Source organism: Aedes albopictus, chromosome 1, assembly GCF_035046485.1.
Source record: "Aedes albopictus strain Foshan chromosome 1, AalbF5, whole genome shotgun sequence".
Taxonomy (NCBI): domain Eukaryota; kingdom Metazoa; phylum Arthropoda; class Insecta; order Diptera; family Culicidae; genus Aedes; species Aedes albopictus.
This window is the reverse complement of record NC_085136.1, coordinates 312946914-312972889: the sequence shown is the minus strand read 5'-3', so window position 1 is coordinate 312972889 and position 25976 is coordinate 312946914. Positions and strand designations below refer to the sequence as shown.

General features: G+C 40.2%; 1 protein-coding gene across 1 annotated transcript; it reads left to right on the top strand.

Annotated features, from left to right (window-relative positions):
• Window positions 1-14696: 14696 nt before the first annotated feature.
• LOC134285749 (serine protease snake-like) lies at window positions 14697-15445 on the top strand. The gene has a single exon (XM_062847157.1). It carries the CDS (start codon window positions 14712-14714, stop codon window positions 15174-15176), a length of 465 nt encoding a protein of 154 aa, XP_062703141.1. The 5' UTR covers window positions 14697-14711; the 3' UTR covers window positions 15177-15445.
• The last annotated feature ends 10531 nt before the right edge of the window (window positions 15446-25976 follow it).

Genomic DNA, 25976 nt, shown 5'->3' with positions numbered 1-25976 from the left:
AGGCTACGTCATTCATGGACGACCCCAAATATGCTTGTATCTAGATTGAATAAAGGAAAGGCACTGAGCTGGTCGCGATATCAGTCAATGTCTGCGGGTTGGAACAAAAGCGTTCCTGTGTTTTATTTGTCGTTTCAAAAAGTTTATGGGCCCAGAAGCGTATTCTACAGCACGTATCGTCCTGGAAAAGGATCGGCCGCATAAGCTGCGAATCGTGATTCGCTGAGGAGGAGTGAGGTATAGCGTTGTAGCTTCAGGTACTTGTTGGAGAGATGGCTTAGGTTTATTGTTATTGTTGATTTTTAGAAGAATTCTAAAGAAAGAACTCTTGGAGAAATTTTCGAGGAACTTCTGGTGGAATTCCCGAGAAATTCCTCGAGAAATTCCAGTGAAACTCCTGAAAAAATTTCCGAGGCACTCGTGCAGGAATTCCAGAAGAGATCTTTGAGGAATTTCGAGAAGTTTTCATAGGAACTACTGAAGAAATTTCAGAGGAACTCCTGAAGGAATTTCCGAAGAGCTCCGGTAGGAATTTTCGAAGAATTCCTGGAGAAGCTCCCAAGGAGCTTCCGAGCAATTTCTGGTGGAATTCACGAGAAAGTCTTTGAAGCAACTTCTGGAGGAATTCCCGAGGAAGTCGTAGAAGAATTCCAGAGGAACTCCTAGAGGAATTCCCGAGAAACCACTTGAAGAATTCTCGAAAAGCCTCTAGGAATTCTTGATAAACTCCTGGAGAAGCTCCCAAGCAGCTCCCGAGGAACTCTTGGAGGAATTTTTGAGGAACTTCTAAAGGAATTCCCGAGAAATTCCTCGAGGAATTCCAATGGAACTCCTGAAGAAATTCCCGAGTCACTCGTGCAGGAATTCCAGAAGAAATATTGGCGGAATTTCGAGAAGTTTCCATAGGAACTACCGAAGGAATTCCAGCGGAACTCCTGAAGGAATTCCCGAAGAGCTCCGGTAGGAATTTTCGAGGAATTCCTGGAGAAGCTCCCAAGGAGCTCCCGAGCAACTCCTGGAGGAATTCCCGCAAAACTCCTGAAGGAATTTCCGAGGAACTCCTGGAGGCTAGCTCCCGAGTAACTCGACAAATTTCCGAAGAACTTATCGAGGAATTCACGATTGGGATTGGGCGCTTGCCCAAGTGATCGACACGAATAAAGACCAAATATGGATATTTTTACCGAAACAAATACCTAGATACTCCCTCTCACACAGAACTCTAAAGACTTACCATGGTTTTACGGTAGAACGCCACAATTCCGAGATCACGACGATCAAGGGGTGATCTACATATAACCTCAAAATGCATCACCCTTCGCCGTTGCTGAAATCCCGGCACAGACTTGGGCATATGAAGTTCCGGCCATACCGTCGTAGGCTAACCTGGAGCTCGTTCTCCGAATGCCGACGACATTCCAGTTCTATTGGCAAAGACCACAAAGAATGTGAAATAAAGGAGTGTAAATATGATGAGGAAAGTGGGTGGAAAGTAGTTATGTTAAGAAGGTATAAAGCTAGGTAAGATAAAAGAGAAAGGAGAATTTGTATTCAAACGAAAGTGAAATGGAATGAAATCGAGCTCCGTTAATCGCTCCTTAGATCCCCAAAACTTCCTGAATCCCCCTGAAACCTTTGAAATCTTTTAAAATGCCCTAAAACCCCTCAAACCTCCATGAGTCCTTCTGAGGCCTGGAACGCCCTTGAAACTCTCATGAGTCCTCTTAAGACCCTTGAAGTGCCTTTAAAACATCCCTGAGTCTTCCTGAGATCCCTGAAATACCATAGAGAGTCCAATGAGAGGACCCTGAAACCGACAGCCCCGAGATCTCATGGTACCCGCTGAAACATTCCTGAGACTTGCTTGAAACGCCCTTGGGACCTAGCGTCCCAACAGTGGTGGTAAGCACCATGCTCTTTACTGTAATGAACCAAAAACAAAGCAAAATTTTATGACATCTGTTAAAATATTTTTAATTTTTATGGAAATTTTTATTTTTTGTGTAATAAAATAAAGACATTCACACCGTCTTTAACCTTGTGGCCTCTACGGACTGAATATTTACATTCGGACCTTGAGCGGACCTGGTGTGATGGTTAGACCACTTGACTATCACTACGAGTACCTGGGATCGAATCCCACTCCCGACAAACTCGCATCTCGTCCCGAGATGAACTAGCCTAGGGATAAAAATCTCGTTAATACAGAAAAAAAAAAAAATAATAACACAAGCCGGACAAGCCCAATGGAGAATTTTTCGTTTGACGAAAAGTTTTCCCCGAACTGGAGCGGGAATCAAACCCACATGCCGAGGCTTACGAGACATCGAAACGATGACGCCGCTAGCCACTCGGCCACGAAGCCCACGTTGTTTTAGTTTCAATGTGAACGCTTTTCTGTTCGTGTAGGTCTCAGAGGCACTTCCAGGTGCCTCAGGAGTGTTTAAGGAGGTCTCAGAGGCGTTCCACGGAGTTTCAGAGTTTACCAGGTGGTCCTAGGGGGTTCTAGGATGTCTAGGGTGTCTCAGGGACATTTCAGGGGGTCTCAGGAATGTTTCAGGGGGTACATGTAGGCCTCAGAGACGTTTCATGGAGTTTAGGGGGTTTCAAGGGGTCTATGGGGCCCTTTTACATGCACCTGAATGCCCTTAAGCTCCTGGGATCTTTCGTAAAACCCTTGAAGCTCCTTGAAACGCCCCTGAAATGCCAGGCAACGCTCCTGAAAGCTCCATAATGCCATACAAGCGCTCTTAAAATTCCCGTAGTCCATTTGAAATGTCCCTGAAACCCCTTGGAAAATCTTAAAAAGGCTCCATGCACCTGAAAACCCCTTGAAATACCCCAGAAATGCTATAAAATATCCCTCACATCTATCATAACTCCCTTAAAACGTTCCTGAAACTTCCAAAATCTCATCTTTCAATATCTTTCAATGCATTGATATGCTCCTGAAACCTATTGTAACGCCCTTCAAAGGTTTCTGAGATCCCGCCCTTCTGAATCGTGTCAAAGCCCCTAGAAACGTCCCTGAAACCTCCGTAATTCCAATGAAACCTGTAAAAGGCTACTGAAACCTCTTGAAATAACCCCCTGGAACGTGCCTGAAGTCCCTCAGATTGGGTAACTAGGTTTCCTGAATCAATGGTATAGGCGTGATCTGGCTAAGGAAATCAGAATTCCAGAACATTCTGGGAAGTTGCAAAAGCCTTCATAAAGAGTAGACGTATTTTCAGATTTTAATAGAAATTTGCCTCATTATTGAAGGCCTTCACCCAGATAAACAGACGTAACACCTTGAACGATTTTCATGGAAATCCATCGCCCAGATCACACTACCATCACCTGGTGGAAAAGTTGCACGAATCACTGCGTTGTGCAATATCGTCAACAGAAGGCGCTAGTGTGAAACGTGAAACGCATAGAAAAAACGATGCGCGCGCCTCTGGCTGTGAAAGCCACAACTATGAAAATTTAAAATGATCGTTAAAAGCGTGGTCGATGGAAATTTCACAAGTGTTACGTCTGTTTGTCTGTGCCTTCACTTTGTAATTAATCGTTTCTTCCGGAGTTTTGGAATTTTACTAGGAACTGCTTCTGATATTCTCTCTGATTTTTTCCAAGAATTATCTACCGGATCTCCTCAGAATTCCATTAGTACTACTTATGATATTTTATCAAAATATTGATCAGTGCGAGGAGTTCCAATTTAAAATTGTCTAGGAAATAGCAAAAGATGTTTTCCATGCATCTTTAAAATTCAGTTAAAAAAAAATGTTATCTTTATTAGCTAGATTTTCATAGTTCATTTCAGCTTACCGTCATTTTTCAAAAACCTAATAACCAAAATTTACTTAAAACTTTAAGAAATTCCACCAAGAATTTTTTTTCAATAAGTCTTCTTACTCATGTTGAGTTTCTGCATAAAATTCAGCCGAAACTTTTGAACACAATCTGCTGCTCTGCAAAAGTGGGCTTCGTGGCCGAGCGGTTAGCGGCGGCAGTCGTTTAGGTGTCTCGTAAGCCTCGGAGTGTGGGTTCGATTCCCGCTCCAGTCGGGGAAAACTTTTCGTCGAACGGAAAATTTTCCACTGGGCCACTGGGTGTTGTATGTGTTGTCCGTTGTCGAATGTTTGTAATATTCAGTCTGTAGAGGCCGCAAGGTCGAAGACGGTGTCTTGTCTTTAATAAAAAAAAGTCCTGCGGGTACTTGACTTTTAAATCTTCTTGGAGTTCGCCTTTGGTAACGTTATTACGGAATTTTTGAAAAGTCTTCTAGATTTCATCATAGGGAGCGTCCATAAATGACGTAGCATTTTTTGCCGATTTTTTACTCCCTCTTCCCTCTTTGTAGCATATTTTCCATATACAGGGTGTTCCTTTCCTTAATGCTAATCCTTCGGGGGGTGATAGAGGACCATAATAGGAGAAAAAAAATGTTCTACGCATATGGTCAAATCTCAACCGTTCCGGAGTTACTTTTAATGTTTTTGACTATGCCCACCCTAAACTGGCTGTAACTTCAAAACGGTTCAACTTGTCGAAGTTCTTTCGATTGCATTGGAAAGATAATTAAATTTTCTATCTAATAACGTCTTTGAACCTGTTGGTTTTTGTAATTTAGTAAGTTTTGTAGGGCAAAAAAGTTAAAAGTTAGCTTTTTTTGACAAGTTTTTGCTTATTAACTTTGAAAAATGCGTGGTAAATTAAATTTTTCTCTTAGAGAAACTTGTGCGCCTTGACTCGCTTAACATTTCGTTCTTTGACGTCAAACTCCCAAATCTTATCGTTTTCTTACAATTTCGATTTGAACACCCTATTTCGGATCAATTATTTGCCTCAGTAAATGCCACAGATGAAAGCTCACTTAACCCCACTGTGTCATTGGAGCTTGTTTTGCATCGCGCCACCGCGCGCACAGCACACTTGATCAGTCGTCCAATAGCAACAGCGTAGCGCGTATGAATGACAAGAACGACGCTGTGCTGTTGATGTTGAATGATTTGGTGTGATTACCGTGATCCTGAGAGGCCCTTCGTGATGATTAGGGAAGTGGACTAGTGATTCTAGGTGCAGGTTGATTATTATCGGTGAAAAATAGAGGTTTTGATAGAACGGGAAGAGGCATAAACTGATGATTCCGAGAAAGTGGGAGGGGTAAAATTACAGAATCTTGAAGTCACTGAAGGGAGTCACGTAGTTTCGGGGGAAATTAAATAAATTCTGGTAGAGAATGAGGGTTCAAGAGATAGGGTTTCTCGAGGAATTCCATCATCCGCGATATCCACTAGAAATTCTTTAAGGAGATCTACTAGGAATTTCACCAGAATTTGCTTCAGGAATTCCACCAAGAATTCCTCCAGAAATTCCACCAGAAGTTCCTCCAGGAATTCCACCTGGGATTTTACCTAACATTCCACTAAGAATTCCACCATGAATTCTTCCGATAATTCTAGAAAAAGCTTCTCTAAGAATTCTCCCAGGAGTAACTCTATGAATTCCACCAGGATTTACAATAGAAATTCCTCTAGAAATTTCACCAGGTTTTCGTTAAGAATTACAACCACCAGGTATTCACCAGGAATTCTTCCAGAAATTCCTCCAGGAATTCCAGCAGGAATTGCATAAGAAATTTTTCCATTAATGATACCAAAAGTTCCGCCAGGAAAACCACCAGTTTCTCTTGGTGAAATTTCTCTGGGAATACCTCCAGGAATGCTCCTATTAATTTCACCAGAAATTCCTCCAGGATTTTCATATGGAGTATTTCCAGGAATTCAATCAGGATTTCTTCCACGATTCATTAAGCAATTCTACTAGAAATTTCACCAGGAGTTTCTCCAGCAGAAGATTTTCTTTAATTTCTTACAGAAATCACTCTATTCCTAACGAATTCCTCCAGGCACTCTAATACGAATTTTTCCAGGAATTCTACCAGGAATTCCAACGAGAATTTCACCAATAATTCTACAAGGCATTCCTCCAAAAATTCCATCAGGAATTCCTCCGAGAATTTCACCAGGAATTCCTCCGAGTGTTTCACCAGGAATTCTTCCAGAAATTCCTCCAGGAATTCCAGCAGGAATTGCATAAGAATTTTTTTCCAATAATGATACCAAAAGTTCCGCCAGGAAAACCACCTTGGTGAAATTTCTCTGGGAATACCTTTAAGAATTCAACCAGAAATTCCTCCAGGATTTTCATTAGGAATTTTTTCCAGAAATTCAATCAGGAGTTCTTCCACGATCATTAAGGAATTCTTCTAGATATTCCACCAGGAGTTCCTCTAGCAGAAGATCCTTTTTAAATTCTTTCAGAAATCACTCCATTAATACCTCCATGAATTCCATTAAAAATTCCTCCAGGCATTCTAATACGAATATTTCCAGGAATTCTGCCAGGAATTCCTCCGAGAATTTCACCAGGAATTCTACACGGCATTCCTCCGAAATTTTTATCAGAATTTCTACCAGGAATTTCTCCGAGAATTTCACCAGGAATTCCTCCAGATATTCCACATGGGAATCTTCGAGAAATTTTTCCAGGATTTCCTCCTGGAACTACATCCGGAATTCCTTTAGGATTTTCAGCAGGATTTCCACCAGGAATTACACCCGGAATTTCTCCAGGAACTTCTCCAGGAACTTCTCCAGGAATTTCTCCAGAAATTTCATCAGGATTTCCACTAGGAATCCCCTTAAGAATTCCTCTAGGAATTCTACAACGAATTCTTCCCGGAATACTACCAGGGATTCCAGGAAACCCTCTAGGATTTCTTACTGGAATTCTTCCAGAAGTTCCTCCGAGGACTTAACCAGGAATTACGCCAGAAATTTCAGTAGGATTTCCACGATGAATTCCAGCTGAGATTACATCATGAATTCCACCAGAAATTCCGCCAGAAATTCTTCAAGGAAATCCACCAGAGATGTTTCTAAGTATTCCACCAGGGATTTCTCTAAAAATTCTACCGTTAATCCTTTCAGGAATTCTACCAGGAAATCTTGCCAAGAATTTCATCAGGAAATCCATAAGAAATTGCACTTGGAATTTCACAAGGAATTCCTCCATGAATTTCTACAGGAACTCCACCAAACATTCCTCTTCGAATTCCACAAGGAATTCTACAAGAAATTCCTCCAGGAGTTCCACTTGGAACTCATCCGGAAATTAAACCAGGAGTTACACCGGGAATTCCACCAGGCATTCTTCCAGGGTTTCCACCAGGAATTCCACCTAAATCTCCATCTTGATTTCTACCAGGAATTCCACCAGAATATCCACATAGAATTCCATAACGAATACAACCAGGAATTAAATATGGAATTTCACCTACAACCATACCAGGACCTGCTCCAGGAATTTGACCTGGGAGTCCACCTAAAATTCCTCCAGGAATTCCAAAAGAATTCCTTCATCAATTCTAGCAGAAGTTTCTTTTTTAATTTCTTCAGGAGTAACTGAATGAATTTCTCCAATTCCTCCAAAATTCCCCCGAGACTTTCACCATGAATTCTTCCAGAAATTCCTTCACGAATTTCACAAGTTATTCAACAACGAGTCCCACAAGGACTTAAATGACAAATTTCTCCAATAATTAAACCAACATCTCCTTCAGGAAATCCATGTGAAATCATACCAGGAATTCTACGAAAAGTTGCTTCATGAATCCCTCTAGAATTCTTCTAGGAACTCCACCTGAAATTTTGTTTTAGAATTGCACCAGCAGAAGTTTCTTCATGAATTCCACCATAAATGTATTCAAGATATCCTCGAAGAATTCCTCCGGGAACTCCACCAAGAAATGCTCTCGGAGTTCCACCAGGAATCCCTCTAGGGATACCACCAGCAATTCCATCATTAATTCCACCAGCAATTCCGCTAGGATATTTTCCACAAATTCTACCAAGAGTTCGTCAACGAGCTCCACTAAATTTTTTTCAAGGATTTCCATTTTTAATTCCACCAGGATGTTCACCTGAAATTCCTCTAGGATTTCTACCAGAAATTCCCTAAAAATTCCTTCAGGAATTTTTCTTGAATGCACTAGATATTCCTCCATAAATTTCTTCAAGATTTCCTCCATGAAACCAACCAAAGTTTCTCAGGAATTCCACCAGAATTCCCCTAGAACTTCCTCCAGGATTCCCTCTAGGTATTCCCTAGGAATTGCTTCAGGAATTAAACCATTCATACCTTCAAGAATTTCACCAGGAAATCCATAAGGAATCCACATGGAATTCCACAAGGAATCCCTCCAAGAATTTTACCAAAACTTCCGCCAATAATTATACCAGGAGTTCCTCCAAAAATTCCACTAGGAGATCCTCCAGGAAATTCACCCGTTTCTCTAGGAGAAGCACACAAGGAGCTCTTTCAGGAATTCCAACAGGAGTTTCTCCAGGAATTTCATGAGGAAGTCCTCCACGAAATTCTTGCAGAACATCTATATGGAAATCCTCAAGGAATTTCAACAGGATTCCACCAGAAATGCTTTCCGAAACTCCAGCAGAAATTTCTCCACAAAACTCAGCAGAAATTCCTCCAGAAATTCTACCTTGTATTCCTCCAGGAAATCTATCAGACGTTCTTCCAAGAATTCCACCTAGAATTCCGTCAGGAATTTAACCAGAATTTACTTCATGAATTCCTGCAAAAGTCTCTCTTGTAATTCCTCCAGGACCACCACATATGCACAGAAAACCAGTAAAATCTGTTCCTTGGAGCAGTTATTGGAAAAACAATCTTCAAAAAAAAATCTTGAGAAATTTCTACAGAACTTATGGAACTGGTAAAAGTTTTGGAGGAATCCTTAGAGAAAATCCGGTAGGCATTCCAGGTGGAATCCCTGGTGAAGAAATACTTATACGAACTCCTTGTAAAATTCCTGGAAGAATTCCTAGTAGAATTCCCAATAGAATTCCTAGCAGAATTCCTAGTAGAATACTTCGGTGTATTCTTGGTGGAATTTCTGGAATAATTCGTAGTATAATATCTGAAGTAATTCTAGTGGCGAAGTTCTCGTAGTCGAATACTTGAAGAAATTGTTGGTAAAATTCCCGGAGGAAATTCTGAGCTAATTTCAAGAGGATTTCATTTAGGAATTTCTGGAGGAAGTCATGGAAGAACTCCTGGTGCAATTCGTGTAGCAGTTCTCCAAAGAATTCCCAGCGGAATTCCTGATCGAATTCCTAGTGGGACTACTTGTGGAATTCTTGAAGGAATTCTTGGAGAAATTCCTGGAAGATATACTGAAGAGCTTTTGGTGGATTTGAAAAAGGACTTCATTGAGGAACGCCTGGTAGAATTCCCAGATGAATTCCTGGTGGACACCCAACAAACATTGTTGCTGTATAACAGATGAATAAACCACTCTTAAGATTAATTTCAAAAATTTTGGCTGACTAAGCTGTTATTCAGCTATCATTGTTTGTTGGGTATCCAGGTGGATTCCAAAGGAAAATTCCTTAAAAAAATCCAAGTGGAGCTCGTGGAGTAACTTTAGGTGAAATACCTGGAGGAACTTCTGGCGGAATTCCTGGTGATATCTCTGGTGAGGTTTATGGTGCATTTCCAGATGGAAATGCTGGTAAAATATCCAGAGGAATTCCGAGTGGAATGCCTGGTAGAATTTCTGGAAAAATTCGTAGTAGAATACCTAGTGGAATACTTAGAGGGATTCATGGTAGAATTGCTAGAGGAAACCTGGTGGAAATCCTGGTGAAATTCCTGGAGGAATTCCTATTAGAATACCTGGTGGAATTCCTGGATGAATTCCTTGAAGAATTCGTAGTGAAATACCTGGAGAAATTCCTTGTGGGGAAATTCTCGGAGGAATTTCTGGTAGAATTTCTGCAGGAATTCCTGGTTGAATTATTGAAATTACACGTAGAAGAATACACGGAGGAATTCCTAGAGGGATTTCTATTGGAGCCACTAAAGGTATTCCTGGTGGTATTCCTATAGAGGTTCCTTGTGGAAATCCTGGTAAAATTCCTGGAGGAATTCCGGGTGTAATTTCAGATGAAAATTCTGGTGAAATTTCTGGATGAATTCTGGCTGAAATTCTTGGTGGAAATCCTGGAAGAATCCTGGGAGTAATTCCAGGTTGAAATCCCGGTAAAGTTTCTTGAGGAATTCCGAGTGGAATACCTCATGGAATTCCTGGTGAAATTCTTGGAGGAATTCCTGGAGGAATTCATGGTAGAATTCCCGAAAGAGTTTGTATCTTGAGGAATTCTTAGTGGAATTCCTAAAGGGATTCCTAGTGGAATTTCTGTAGGAATTAATGGAGAGATTTCTGAAGGAGTTTTAAGAAAAACTTCCGCTGGAGGAATTGCTGGTTGAATTCCTAGTAGAATTCCTTAAAGAATCGTGGAGAAATTCCTGGTGGAAGGAGTCTCTGAAGGAATTCCCGAAGGAATCCTTGAAGAAATTCCTCAAGGAGGAGCGGAATTCTCAAAGAAATCCCAGGAGGAGTTCCTAAAAGCATCCCAGAAGGAATTCCCGGAAGAATTTCAGCTGTAATTCCAGCAAGAATCCCAGAAGAAATTTTTGAAGTAATATAAAGAAGAGTTCCTGAAAGAATGCCTGGAGGAAATCTCACAGGAATGCCTGTAGGAGCAATTAAAATCGTTTTAGCTGCTAAGAAGACTGAAAGAGCCGAAAACTTTCCATAAATCAGCAATCATAGTCGAAAGGATCCACGAAATTTCTTATGCAATTTCTGCTGGATTTCCTAGAGGAATTTCTGAAAGAATACCTGGTGAATACCTGCTGGTTGTAATTCTTAACGAATTTCCAGTGAAATTTCTATTGGAAATCCTAGAGGAATTCATAGAGTTACTCTTGAAAGAATTCTTAAAGAAGCTTTTTCTAGAATTATCGGAAGAATTCATGGTGGAATTCTAAGAGGAGTTTTAACTTAAATCTCAGGTGGAATTCCTGGAGGAATTCTTGGTGGAATTCCTAAAGCAAATCCTGGTGAAATTCCTAGTAGATCTCCTTAAAAAATTCTAGTTGATATCACGGAGAACTCCTGAAGACACTATGAATTGACAATTTTTGAGGAATTCTAGGCGGAGTTCTTGGAGAAATTTCTAGAGGCATTCCCAGAGAATTTTCACCTAGAGAAACTAGTGGATTTCCTGTTCAACCTACTGGTATAGTTATTGTAGAAATTTTTTATGCAGTTCCTGGTGGAATTTGTTGTGGAATTCCTGGAGGAATTTCTGGAAGAATTCCTGGAGAAATATCTGGTGGTTGGAATTCCTGCAGTTTTCATTCCCTCCAGAAATTCTTTGAAGAACAAATGAAAGAATCTTTGGTAGAATAAATGGAGGTAAAGAACCATTTCTGGTGGAATTCATGATGTAATTTTGGCTGGAATTCATCGTGGAAATCGTGCTGAAATTTGTGGAGGAATTCCTGGTGAAGTCCTCGCTGAAATTTCTGGTGGAATTCCAGTAAAAATTCCAAGAGAAATTCTTGGAAGAACTACTGGTTGAATTTTTGAAGGAATTTCTGGTGAAAAGCTTAAGAGAATTCCTGGGAGAACTGGCAAAATGCATGGAGGAATTGCTGGTGGAATTCCTAGAAGGGTTCGTGGTGGAATTCAGATAGTCTATATCCAAGATTTTCTTAGAAATAAATAGAAGGATTCCTGGTAGAATTACTAGAGAGATTCCTGTCGAAATTTCTGAAGCAATTTCGAGTGGAATAGTTCCTGGTGGATTTCATGGTAGATTTCCTAGAGGAATTTCTGGTAGAATTACTAAACGAATTCCTGATAGAATTCCCAGTAGAATTAGTAGTAGAATTCCTGGAGCAATTGCTAAGGGGGTTCCCGATGGAAATCCTGATGAAATTCCCGGAGAAATTCCGGGTGTAATTCCTGGTGGAAATCCTGCTGAAATTCCTTAAGGAACTCCGGGTCAAATCCCAGGTGGAAGTCCTGGTAAAATTTCTTGAGGAATCCCATGTGGAATACCTGGTGGAAATCCTGGTGATACTCTCGGAGGAATTCCTGGTAGAATTCCTGGAAAAATTCGTATTAGAGTGCCTGGAGGAATTCGTAATGGAATAGAGTGATTTCTGTAAGAAATTAAAGAAAATCTTCTGCTGGAGAAACTCCTGGTGAAATTTCTAGTAGAATTGCTTAATGAATTGTGGAAGAAATCCTGATTGAATTCCTGGAAATACTCCATATGAAAATCCTGGAGGAATTTCTGGTGAAATTAATAGGAGCATTCCTGGAGGTATTCCCAGAGAAATTTCACCAAGAGAAACTGGTGGTTTTCCTGACGGAACTTTTGGTATCATTAATGGAAAAATTTCTTATGCAATTCCTGCTGGAATTCCTGGAGAAATTTCTGGAAGAATTCCTGGTGAATACCTGGTGGTTGTAATTCTTAACGAAAACCTGGTGAAATTTCTAGAGGAATTTCTATTGTAAATCCTGGTGGGATTCATAGAGTTACTCCTGGGAGAATTCTTAGAGAAGCTTTTTCTAGAATTATCGGAAGAATTCATGGTGGAATTCTTAGTGGAATGTTAGGTAAAATCCCAGGTGGAATTCCTGGAGGAACTTCTGGTGGAATTTCTGGAGGAATTCTTGGTGGAATTCCTGAAGCAAATTCTGGTGAAATTCCTAGTAGATCTCCTTAAAGAATTTCTAGTGGATATCGCGGATGATGGAATTCCTCGAGAAACTCCAAGTGGCATACCTGAAGACACTACTGACTGACAATTTTGTAAATTCCTGATGGAGTTTTTGGAGGAATTCCTAGAGGCATTCCTAGAGGCATTCCCAGAGAAACTTCACCTAGAGAAACTAGTGATTTCCTGGTACAGTTATTGTAGAAATTTCTTATGCAGTTCCTGGTGGAATTCGTTGAGGAATTCCTGGAGGAATTTCTAGAAGAATTCCTGGTGAAATTCCTGGTGGTTGGAATTCCTGCAGTTTTAATTCCCATAAGAAATCTTTTGAAGAAATTATCAAAGAATCTTTAGAGAAATTGTGGGATAAATTGTCCGGGGAACTTCTGCTGGAGAATTCTTTGGAGGAACCCATGGATAATCGTTGAAGAATTTCATAAAGAAGTGTTTGGAGAAATTACTGTAAGAATCCATGAAAGAATCGTTGCAGGAACTCTAGGAAGAAAGTTTGGAGGAGTCTTTGGAGAATTTCTGATAGAAATCTTTAGATGATTTCGTGTAGGGACCCTCGAAGGAATTCGTGGAGTAATCCTTGGAGAAATTAATACAGGAATCCTTTCATAAATTACTGAAAGATTCCTTAGGAGGAATCCTTGAAACAAATTCCTTAGAACGATGCCGGAAAGACTTATTGAAAAAAGAATCTGGTGAAATCTCCGGGAAAATCTTTTGAGAGAAATTCATGGTAAAATTTCTGGAGAAATTCTATGAGGAATCTCTGGGATGTTTTTTTGAGGAACGCCTAAAAATGTTTTGGGTAGTTTTCTGGAGAAATTCTTGGGCGAATTCGTGGAGGAGCTCGTGGAGGAATCTATGGAGGAATTCCCGAAAGAATCGTGGAAAAAATGCTTGATAGATTTTCTGTAGGAATTTTGATGAATCGTTGACGAAATTTCTAGATGAATTTGAAAAACTGTTATCATTCTGCAGAGCAAAAGTTTCTAAAACCAGATTCTATCTCAAATCATTAGTTCTAAGCTCCAACTTTGCACTTTTAAGAATAGCGTGTCCCAGATTTTTTTTTATTTATTTTTTTTTTTACCGAAACCCTATCTCTTGAACCCTCATTCTCTACCAGAATTTATTTAATTTCCCCCGAAACTACGTGACTCCCTTCAGTGACTTCAAGATTCTGTAATTTTACCCCTCCCACTTTCTCGGAATCATCAGTTTATGCCTCTTCCCGTTCTATCAAAACCTCTATTTTTCACCGATAATAATCAACCTGCACCTAGAATCACTAGTCCACTTCCCTAATCATCACGAAGGGCCTCTCAGGATCACGGTAATCACACCAAATCATTCAACATCAACAGCACAGCGTCGTTCTTGTCATTCATACGCGCTACGCTGTTGCTATTGGACGACTGATCAAGTGTGCTGTGCGCGCGGTGGCGCGATGCAAAACAAGACGCCAGCTCCAATGACACAGTGGGGTTAAGTGAGCTTTCATCTGTGGCATTTACTGAGGCAAATAATTGATCCGAAATAGGGTGTTCAAATCGAAATTGTAAGAAAACGATAAGATTTGGGAGTTTGACGTCAAAGAACGAAATGTTAAGCGAGTCAAGGCGCACAAGTTTTTCTAAGAGAAAAATTTAATTTACCACGCATTTTTCAAAGTTAATAAGCAAAAACTTGTCAAAAAAAGCTAACTTTTAACTTTTTTGCCCTACAAAACTTACTAAATTACAAAAACCAACAGGTTCAAAGACGTTATTAGATAGAAAATTTAATTATCTTTCCAATGCAATCGAAAGAACTTCGACAAGTTGAACCGTTTTGAAGTTACAGCCAGTTTAGGGTGGGCATAGTCAAAAACATTAAAAGTTCAATAACTCCGGAACGGTTGAGATTTGACCATATGCGTAGAACATTTTTTTTCTCCTATTATGGTCCTCTATCACCCCCCTAAGGATTAGCATTAAGGAAAGGAACACCCTGTATAATACATACATGGCTCGTCACACTATTCCAGATTCTCCCTCTCCCCTAAAATGTACGTAATTTATGGACGCTTCCATATGATCTGTGAATCGCAATTATTATTGCCAATTCTCCTAAACGTAGAAATCTCCCTTCCCTCCATTCCAGATGGCGATCAACCCTCGGAACTGCATCAGGTCGACATTCCCAGCATCCCGAACTGGGACTGCAACCGGATGATGGCATTCCCGCGGACACGTCGCCTCAAGTACGGAGTCCTACCGTCCCAGTTGTGCGCCGGCGAGTTAACCGGAGGCAAAGACACCTGCGAGGGCGACTCCGGCGGTCCCCTGCATGTGGCCTCGGAGGATCCCAAGTGCAGCTTCGACGTGGTGGGGATCACCTCCATCGGAGGGATATGCGGAACGGCGAGGAAACCTGGTCTGTACACCCGGGTGTCGTACTACCGGGAGTGGATCGAGTCGGTGATTCAGGGCAGAAAGGATGAACCTCAGAGGAACGGACGTAACGCGTAGGAAACCGGTTTAGCGAACGAAATCTACGCCGGCCATCTGTCGCTCACGTTGCGATTCGAACATCGACGGGCAGATGGCGGTAGCGAGCACACGATTCGACGTTTGAAACGAAACAATCCGTACGAGGATCGAACATTCGAAACAATCGTTCAACGAAGCGAACGATGTTTGTTGAGGTGCATGTGCGCGAGTGCGCGAACAATAAAGACTGCTGTATTTCTCCTATTTATTACGAACGAAAGAGCACCGATTTCATTCTGTCAGGCGGGACGGATGGATAATGAAAAAAGTGAACAAGTGACTGTTTTTTTTAATAGAATTTACATTACATATATTTCTGATTTTCAGCTTTTTGTTTTACTTTTTATACACATAATAAGTTAAAATATACATCATCATTCTGTAATTTTCTTCTTAGTGTTTTCTTTTGTTCTCTTCCAGCAGCAATCCGGTGGTCATCGGTTCAGTATCCACCATTTTTGTGTTCTTATTTTTTCTTTGCCGCGACACGCAGTTGTTGTGGTCGATGTTGTTCCAGAGCTTTTCTCACTCGATCTCTCGCCCACAGGCGAGTGGTTTCCTTTTTTACATTTTGGCTATCTACAACAGTTTCTTTGTGGTAATTGCGCATTCCCTTTTTGGCTAGAGCTCTTCTCGCTTCTTTTTGATTTAAGATATTTTCCGGTTTTCTGTCTTCATCTTTTTAATGTTACTTTTTAAAAATAGTACTGGCACTGGAGTACATTCTTTCGTCTGTACGTGATTTTTAATGATTTTTTTTCTTCTTATGGTTGTGAATGGCTTCAATAATTTTTCAACTTGAGTTTCTCGTGAGTAGCAAACGGTCAACATGTCAATGGTTTGTTACGTTTTTTTCTCAGTTTTTTTTTCTTTCAATTTGGAAATCACAGAATTTTTATCTTTTTAACAATAGATTTTGTTTCTACAGAATAGTTTTTCTTTTCGTTCAGCTACCAGTTTTCGAAGGAAAATGTCTTTGCTTACTGTTTTGTGTCGCAGTGTGTCTGTGTTTTGTTTGAAAAGCTTTGAGCAAACGATGATCTAACGGAACTGAGAAGACTTGGTTGGCAACCAAGCGTTCTGTGCAAAATTTAAAATTTTCTCTGAGCTAAGCATCGATAGTGAGAGAAGTAGGCGCTGTGTTTCTTCTAACTGTTGTCATCAATCATTGTATCATTGTTTCATTTCGCATGTGTTTGTGTAACAATAAAAAGCCACGTTGCGAGTTTCGATGTGTGAGTATTTTTTGTTTTGTTTTGTTTCGGATATCGGTTCGGTTTGGCATGTGTGTGGGAGTGTTTGCAGTTCAAGGAGAAGTGACCTGTAAGAATCACCGAAATAAAATAAAAAACGCGGTTTCGAAATAGATGTAGCTACCGGAGAAGATCTGAGTAAGTATGTATTGTGAACTGCTTTCACTTCATCTGGGTATTTGCTGCCTTAAATATCATGGGGAACCTAGGATTATCAGGAAACTTCATCTCTACGAACACGTCGGAGCCTTGTACGAATGAAACAGTGAAAGAATTATTTGTATCCGTGGACCCGTTTCCGAGCTTATTCTTGACATACAAACACCGTTCCATTTTCATTCATATAGATATTGGCAGCTAGAATGTCAAAAGTTTCTTCTGAATTTTGTTGATCATAATTCGGACAAACGACCCATTCGGCCAGATGGCATTCGGCCAAACGGAATTCGGTCCAAAGCCGGCTTCAGGGGTATTTCTGAGGACACCAGGGGGTGTCAGAAGGTCTCAAGGGTGTTAATAATCCATAATCGTCCCGGTATCCATTTAAAATGCCCCTGAAACTCTTTTGATTTAACTCTCCAAAGCATACGATGGCATAGTGCACGTTCAGCGTGCCTGTCTGGGTCATATTGACTCCAACATCCTAATATGGTTGAGGATATTCCTGAAATCCCTCTGATATGCTCTGACCTGAAATGCCTCGAAAAGGCCCTGAAATCTTCCCATAATACCATTGAAACACTCCTGATATCATCATAATAAATTGAAAATTGTTCTGTAAGGCCTTGGAACGCCCAGAAAGGCCTTGAAATGCTCCAGAAACCCCTTGAATCGCCCCTGAAAAGCTATCAAACGCTTTTAAAACCTCTGGGAACGCCCTTAAAACATTCCCGAACCCCCTGAATTTCTCTGAAATACATTGAAAAGCCCCTGATTTCGCTTGTAATGCCTTTTAGAGGCTCCAGAGATTCCTCTGAATCGCTCTGTCCAGGTTATTCATATTTTTATGCGGTAAAGTTACATCGCATAAGATGCAGTAAAAGTGCCTTATGCGTACATTGACGGAAAAATAATGACGCTATATGACTTGAAGTGATATCTTATGCGAAGCACGGTATGCACTATTGCGACGTAATATAGCATCTTATGCGACTTAAAAATATTCGAAATAAAAAAATATTGTCTCCTAAGTATCGAACTAATAACCTTTGGATTATCGAGCCGTATTTCACACTTGGCACCAAACTCTACTTATAAAACACACTGATTAATTGTCATGACATTCTTACTCATCACAGTGCTTGTTGGAAAGTACTTGGTTTCCGTGCGCTGTACATGTTCGGCAGGCAATCTGGAGATCAAAATGATATAGCATGATTTCTCGCACAGTTACCACTACTCTTCTCTTGCTAGCACCACCTATTGTTGATATTCAGGTCAATAAAACAAAAATGATGACTTTTTTCTTTCTTGTAGCTTTTTGGCACTCCAACAGCACCTCTTTCATTGTTATCACATTCTTTATTACACCAACGAACCTAACCTCAAAATGACTGACAGTTCTCAGGTCATTTTGACAGATGTAATATGAGCATGAAAAGGTCGGCAGCAAGATCGATAAAGTAGAATATATGATCCGTCCTTTTCGTGCATGTGTGTTGTCTGTCAAACTGACCTGTGAAGTGTCAAACATTTTCATGACTAGCTTTGTTGGTGTAATGAAGAATATCACATCGCAATATGCCAACTTTAACGATTCTAGCTTATGCGAGTTTGTATGTATATGTGAACGAGTTTATTTTCACTTTTATGCGATTAAGTTTGTACACCAATGCGGGTTAAATTGACATAATTAGAAAAGTACCAAGCGAAGTGTTAATCATCGCAGTACGCAATAATGCGAATTAAATTGACACTTTGCAAGTTCACTCGAACGCTTTTGCGAATAGGCGAAGTTTGTCGCAAGAAAACATTGAAATAACGTCTACTACGATGTAGTCATACAGTACTGGCCAAAATTATAGGCAGTGATGATGATACGATGCATACGATGCATAGTTCGATATACCTTTAGCTTAACTCAAATGCCATTATTCGAATATAAGTGTTTATTGATCACGAAATAAAATTGCATTGTTTCAAACATCAAGCAAAACCTAACGAAGGAGAAAGAATTCAAATCTTGAATTTGGCCGAAAATTGTCAGGCCATAATTATAGGCACTTTATCGACCTTCCTAAGAAAGTTTGATACTCTATCTCAGACATTAGTAATAACATCACCAGGATCCTTCAATATTCTGTTTAGCAGAGGTGTTAGTATTGTTTAGAATCGAGATCATTGGTTTGTAAGTTTGATTTTAGGAATATTTTATCAAATGTCAATGATAGCTATCTCGAGATACTTGTGATTTCTAGTTTATAAATTTGCAGTTAATAATAAATGTCCTCCATACGTTTCCAAAAGGTTTTGAGTGTAGGTTAGTGGGCAAGCCATCCAGAATATGAACTCCCAGGTATTGTAATGGGTAAGTTTTGTTGTATGGCATTGAAATTGATTAATTTTGAATTGTGAAATGAAGCGTTGGCTTGTTCAAAATACCTGTAACCATCATTACGACTAAAGTTCTTATTGAGATATTTCTTGTGGACATTGTAAATGTTTCTGATATACGTAATGGAATTCAATCTATCTTTCTATGAAACCGGCAGTCCAGTTTCTATTGAAGAAATGCAGTCTCACACACTGTTAGTATCCAGTCCCACTTTCCGTTATTAGTTATACAGCTACTCAAAAAAGCGGTGTTCAGTCCAAGACAACAAGTAAATTAAGAACGCCTCGAAGGGTGCCAAAAACATGCCCATTGGAGCCAAATACAACGGTACCATGCTGTATTCAGTGATTTTATCCTTTTTGAAGAAATTTACTGGAATATGAGGTGTCTATAAGGTGGAAAGTAGAATAACGCAATATGCTATTCAGCATCCAAACACGACTGCAAGGGGCTGGGGTAGTAACAGTCTGTGGGGATGATTTTTTTTTAAGATATTGATCCCCTGATATCATCTGGGGTATGCTGAATGCCAAACAATATATCAAAACTATATCTGTTGTCTAGGATAAACACTTTGATGAGAACTTCAGTTTAATGATGATAACTGGTATTTCCATAAAGAGAATGCTTCATATCACAAGGTGAAATATCAATTGATTGGTTTCAAAGCCATGGAATTTCTGTCCTAGCTTGATCGTCAACTAGCCTAGACAACAATCGTATTGAGAACACTTGAAGTATATTGATCAGCAGTTGTAAAACTATCAAACTAAAAATCGCCAGGTATTCGTTGTAGCTTTCATGGATATTTGTTCAAAATTCACCAAACGCCAATGGCATAAACTTATGATCCCGATTCCAAACCGTGCTAAAAGAATATACAAGGCTCGTGAAAGTATTATAACCTCGATGATAAAAAGTTTCTGAGATAGGACATCATACCTTCTTTAGTAGGTCAACATAGTGCCTATAATTTTGGCCAGACAGCTTTTGACCAATTTCAAGATTTTAATTAGTTTTTCTATGTTGATAATCGTTTGGAGTAAAAAACGTTGCATTGTTAATACGTAGTCAATTGACAATAATACTAAAATAATTGCATTTGAATAAAGCTATCTCAAAGGGAGATTTATCAACCTAAACATAGTATCATGAGCATTGCCTATAATTTTGGCCAGTACTGTATATTATACAAGTTAATTTGCACTCATATATTATTTTACTAGATACATCGCAGTAAGTTCAAAAAATAGCATCATATGCGATGAGAATTGTCCATCAGCCGTACATATATGCGACAGTGACTTAAAATAGTACTTTATACGATGTACAGCGTGCATCCTTATGCGATTCCTGGTTGTCTGGGCAGCTCCATTCGATATAACGGAAGTTTTTACACAAACGCAAGTCAAATAAATAATTTATTTTGCACTCCAGGATTTTTCCAAATAAGTAAAAATAGAGAAAATGGGGTAAAACGGGCCCGATACACAGATTTCCAGCATCGTGCGGCGAATGACACCCTCCTTATCTGAAACTGTAGAGATTTTTGCAGTGTGTGTCAAAAATTCATTCAAATCCATCCACTCCGGGCAGAGATATTAAATTCATTTGCGTTTTATACCTATTTTTTCCCATTGTGCGGTGGTTGACAGAGTAGTTCAAGCCGAGCAGATGTTGAATTGTATGACGACGGAGTTGACAGAGCAAAGATCAGAGGTAACTGCGGTTGACTTCAATGCACTGGGCAGTAGAATGGGGAAGCCTTTCACAAATAAGCGGGATCAGATCCTTCTAGAGATACTTCCTAGGCCGAGCAGCCAACCCGATTTATATCGGTATCTTTAACCCGGAAGAGGTCGTGTCTTGTATTTAGTACATACGCAACATGAAAAATGCAAGCTTGTGCTACACTGCGTAAGCGTGGAGTCATTGGAGAGGACGCGACTGTTTGAGGGTTAACCGGAACGGAGCGGAGACGATCATCGACGAAACCTTTTGTAGTCTTGGACTAACAAGTAGTTCAAACTGGAGAGTAGACGATGTCTACACTCACAATGATGAACAGGCGGATTGCTACTGCATCAGCTAAGTACCACAACATCGGGTGAAAGAAGACTCGACCAGGCCATTGCAATGTAGGGGGAGTTTTCGGGGTATTCTGAGCCTCACACACCGGGTGTTTGGTGGAGATATGCTAAAAGATTAGTCACCCTGTTCTCTTAGATATACGCTACAATCATCGTCTTGTCCGTCGCGAATGCAATGAGTTTCCGTTAACCTCAATCAGAGCCAAATTACAGTAGATATCAATCCTTTCCTAAAGGTCTTCTATCTGAGGTACCGCAGCAACCGTGAACTACTGATAATACATACGGATTAGTCCAAGATCATTCGTATTTCATTGGTACCGTAATCCGGGGTCAAATTGGTCACCTTAAAACTACTTTTGCGGATAACATTTGTAGCAATTCAAATATTGCCAAAAGAATTTCGGTAAATCAATACCTGGTGGATCTCCATGGAACCACGTGACAGAATTTTGTTCAACAAATTTAAACTTAAAGTTAAATAGCTCCAAAAATCAAAAAATTTAAAATGCCACTTTGGGGCGAAATTGATCAACGTACAAATAAACATCGGTTAGAAAGGAAAATTGTCTCCTCCGCTTAATTTTGCTCTTCTAAACACGAATAACGCATCAAAACTCTTACAACTAGTGAATTTGACTGTCAAAATTCAAAATTAAATTTTGAAATTGCCCCCTAACGCCTAAAGGTAGGCAATATCCTTTGAAATAAGTGATTTATATCATAATAATTGACTATTTCATCGAAAAATGAACTTTGTTTTAACTTTTTCATGTTCAGAATAGCTATATAACTTCCCAATCAAGGCTTCATTAAAATGTTAAAACAGAAATTTTACGGGAAGTCATAGTGGCAATCGATTGTTTAGTAGCAATAATTTCAGCTTAGTGAGAAATACTTTGCATTTTTGTAAAAAAATAAGGCAAAACTAACTGTTTTCTAAAAATGTAAATGTTCATACTCATCTTTTGACACCTATGAATTAGATGAAGTAAGACGTATAAGATCATTATGACGTTCAGAAGTTCCTAGGATGGAATCACAATGTAGTACCCGCATAATCAATTTCACCCCGTTGATCAATTAGACCCCGGTTTACGGTACTTACTAATTTAGTAAGGATTGATAGAAACAACAAAATATAATAATAGTCGCTAAATACTTTAAGCTACTTTATGGAATTCACTATTTTTGTTTGTCTTTCTGATCTTTGATATGCACAACCAGTTCCGCAAACATAAACAAACAATTGCCCTATCGGTGTTTATCCATCCTCTGTACTATTGTTAAATAGTCTCTCGTGTTGCCATCCGCATACCCGCGCGGGAAGGTTCGGTCTAACGCACCGTAACAGACATAATAATCAACGACGAAATATTCATGAAGGCGCTCCACCATGTGCGAAACTTACTCGGAACTACACTCAGGCAAATAAACCTAAGATTATCATAAGGTCTATCTTATGAAATGGCCTTTTAACAATTCATAATGGCTAGAACGATTTTTGTAAGGTCGGTCTATGACGCAGAATCGACTCACAGTTTGGCTTTTATACACATTTAGCAACACGATATTCTCAAGCGTCGATAGCCGCGTGGGTTGGGCACGAGCTCAGTGATCTCGACGTTCATGGATCGATTCCAGTCTGCATCATTTTGTGATTTTTCTGCTCTTTTCATAAGCTTATCTTATGTAATTAGGTCATAATAAGCATGTTCAATTTTCATAAGGTATTCTTATGGCATCCATACTTTACAGTTTGGCTAAATTCCACAAGGTATTTTGATGAATTTCGGTAGTTTACTTCGCTGAGTGTAGTACATGCAATGTCGCCATACCTAGTAAGGCCCGTCCTTGGAATAGGAGAATTCAGCAGCGTCCTAGATGACTCAAGCTATCGCGAACCTGCACTGTACTTGTCTACGGGCTAGCCGACGGCTGCAGCGAGCATGTTGTGACCGGTTGGTTCCAATTATTAGAATTTTGTTTGTATGAGAGCACTAAGGGGATTCAGGTGGCCAAAAATCAAAAATTGACTTTATTCAATTTGAGATTCAGGTTCGGTAGTTGGAAGTAGACCACTTGGACCAGTAAACCCTATAGAATATTAGTTTGCTAATCCCTATACCTATCGAGATATTGGCAGCTGAATGAGACCATTGCCAATTTTTGGTAAAATTAATGAAATGTTCAACTTTGCATATCTTCGGCTTAAGGCGAAACTGGAAGCATTTCCTCACTTTTTGGTTTTTGATTTTTTATTAAATAACGAAACAATATTTTCAAAATCGGTTTTCGTGCACATGTAGAGTATGGATCAAGGTATCTTCTGATTTTTTTGTAGTGGAAAAAGTTTTTCGTTTTTGCAGAAACCATTTTTGAACAAAATTTCACAAAAAAATGGTTTCTGCAAAAACGAAAAACATTTTCCACCTCAAAAAAAATCAGAAGATACCTTGATCTATACTCTACATGTGCACGAAAACCGATTTTGAAAATATTGCTTCGTTATTTAATAAAAAATCAAAAACCGAAAATGAGAAAATGCTTCCAGTTTCGCCTTAAATGAAAAATGTTAAACTTTTGAAATAGTTTCTAACACCTTGCTTATAAACCTTTCGAATGACGTATCAGACGTAGAAATATTGATTGTAAAACTATTAAATGATGCCACATTGAAAAATTCAAATATTTCCCATACAAACCGTTCCATACAAAAAAGTTTCGCTGAGTTTCGCTTCGGGACTACTCCTATGACTTTGCAAATGTGCTGAGGGAATAGGCAATGAGATGAGTGCCAATGGGCGCTGCCATCTTCCAATTAAGAAGATTGGTCAGAAAAAAAAACAGGAGGCGTCCGTGTGTGAAGACCATAGTTAAAAATGCAGAGCTAATTGACAAAAACATCCCCCCCCAATCCCCATAGAGGTGCTGGCCTGCCTCCGTTCAGGACTTCGTATCCGTATAACAAAACAAGCACACGGCGGCTCGGAAGTCAAGATGGCTTCTGAGCCTAACAACAAAAGACCCGCCATCGTCCACTGTAGGACGATTCCCTCAGGCCGTTGGCCTTAACAGCAAAGGAGGGACCCTTCTCGGCACGATCTCGGCATCATCGATTACATCAATGAAGGAAGACGCCTGATGACCAGACTGGTCAAATACTGGCCCAATTTGGCATCGTCTGCCAATGCACCGATTCCGAGCTGCCCCGGAGGCGTATTCCGAACACACGGTAGTGCAGGAACAACCGTGTGGGCCAAAGCGATGCGGGATGCTGCATCAGTGAGTACCATATCATCTAGTCAAGTCTCGCTTACACGCCACATCAGTATTGTCCAAACTACACCCACACGCCACAGAAAGGTTTCAAATAAATATTTGGGAATGTGAATCTTCTTAGTTTTCATACGTACACTGCAAAATATTTTTGCTGGTGATCAGCAAACTTTGCTGATTTTTGGCGTGCTGATTGCATTCAGCAATACAAATTACTGAGTATCAGCAATTATTTTTCAACTTGCTGAACCATCCAGCAATGTTGACAGTTGATCAGCAAAGTTGTGCTGAAATTCAGCAAAAATGTTGCTTAAATTCAGCAATTTCTTTTGCTGATTTTTGGCGTGCTGGAAGCATTTCAAAAATTTTGGTGTGTAGTCCGCGAAGCTCTCCGATTACCGAGTAGCATGCCGGCCCTGAGACCCACCTCGAGGGTTACTGACCTTGTTTCCGGGAGTGATTGGGAGCCACTGTGGCTGCGGAGCAGCCCTGTAAGTATTTGGAGTTACAATGTACAGATAAGGAGCGGGATGGTCGACGGGTGACAAAGCTCCACGCGAGACCGAAATAAGGGAAAGATTTTAGAGTCTGCGCCTAAGTATGCTTCTGAATATTCCCTCTGAGCAGTCTCCAGAGATGCTGCAGAGGATCACTGAGGGGCTCTACCTGTGTCGTGTTCCAAGTCCTTGGCCTCTTTTTGTAGGACCGGTGTGTACGAGGGCTAGCGATAAGGGAAGGGTCACCGATGAAGAACTCGTGGGGATTACATAATCCGAACCTAGCCGTTGCAAAAGCTCTCGAGATGTTTAGATCTGTTATACAGAAATGTCTGGACGAAGACGAAGAGTCCACAGTCCAATTGCAATGTGGAGGGACACGACTTCAGACGATATTGTATAAAGCTTGGCTGGAATGCCGTTTCATTGGCTACCGCTCAAAACGTCTTGGAGCTACAGGGAAGTTGACGTGTGGATTCGAGGAGTGGCTAGTTCAAGCGTAAATCAAGAAGTGGTCAACAGACAAACAGTTCGAGGTCACTCCGCAGCCCCCTGTTCGAAATTGACCCTTTTATCGAATAAATGGTCGCGTGTAGAACATCCATGTTTCGTCGCTGTCGTGGCGTCAGTCTACGGAATTGGATCCACGGTCGTGGTCTATGTGCTAGTTTATATTAAGGTGGTCAAATTGCGATACACATGACATTAGTCTGGATATTGGAAATCTTACGCGGTGTACAAAATAGTTTGAGTCCCGTGTAAATAAATTTAGATCAGAAAGTCATGCAGATTGTTTAATCCTAAATACCATGCCTCATTAGTGCTATCATTTAAATGATGCACCATCAGGACTTAACTACTTGCGGCTTGACCCCAACTACCGCTGGCTAGAGGAGAGGGTCACATAAGGTGACCCTTCCCAACGGCTAGCGAGACTCTGTATAACCTCAACCTCAGGGTAGGCACACTTATCCTTGGTATTCACGGATTCAGGAAAACACTTGAGTTGCCTTTTCCACTCTCCTGTTTATTTAGCTTTAGTGCATTATTTTCTCACCTTTCCCTAGCTATCTACCTTCTTCACTCTCTCTCATTCTTAAGTTAAT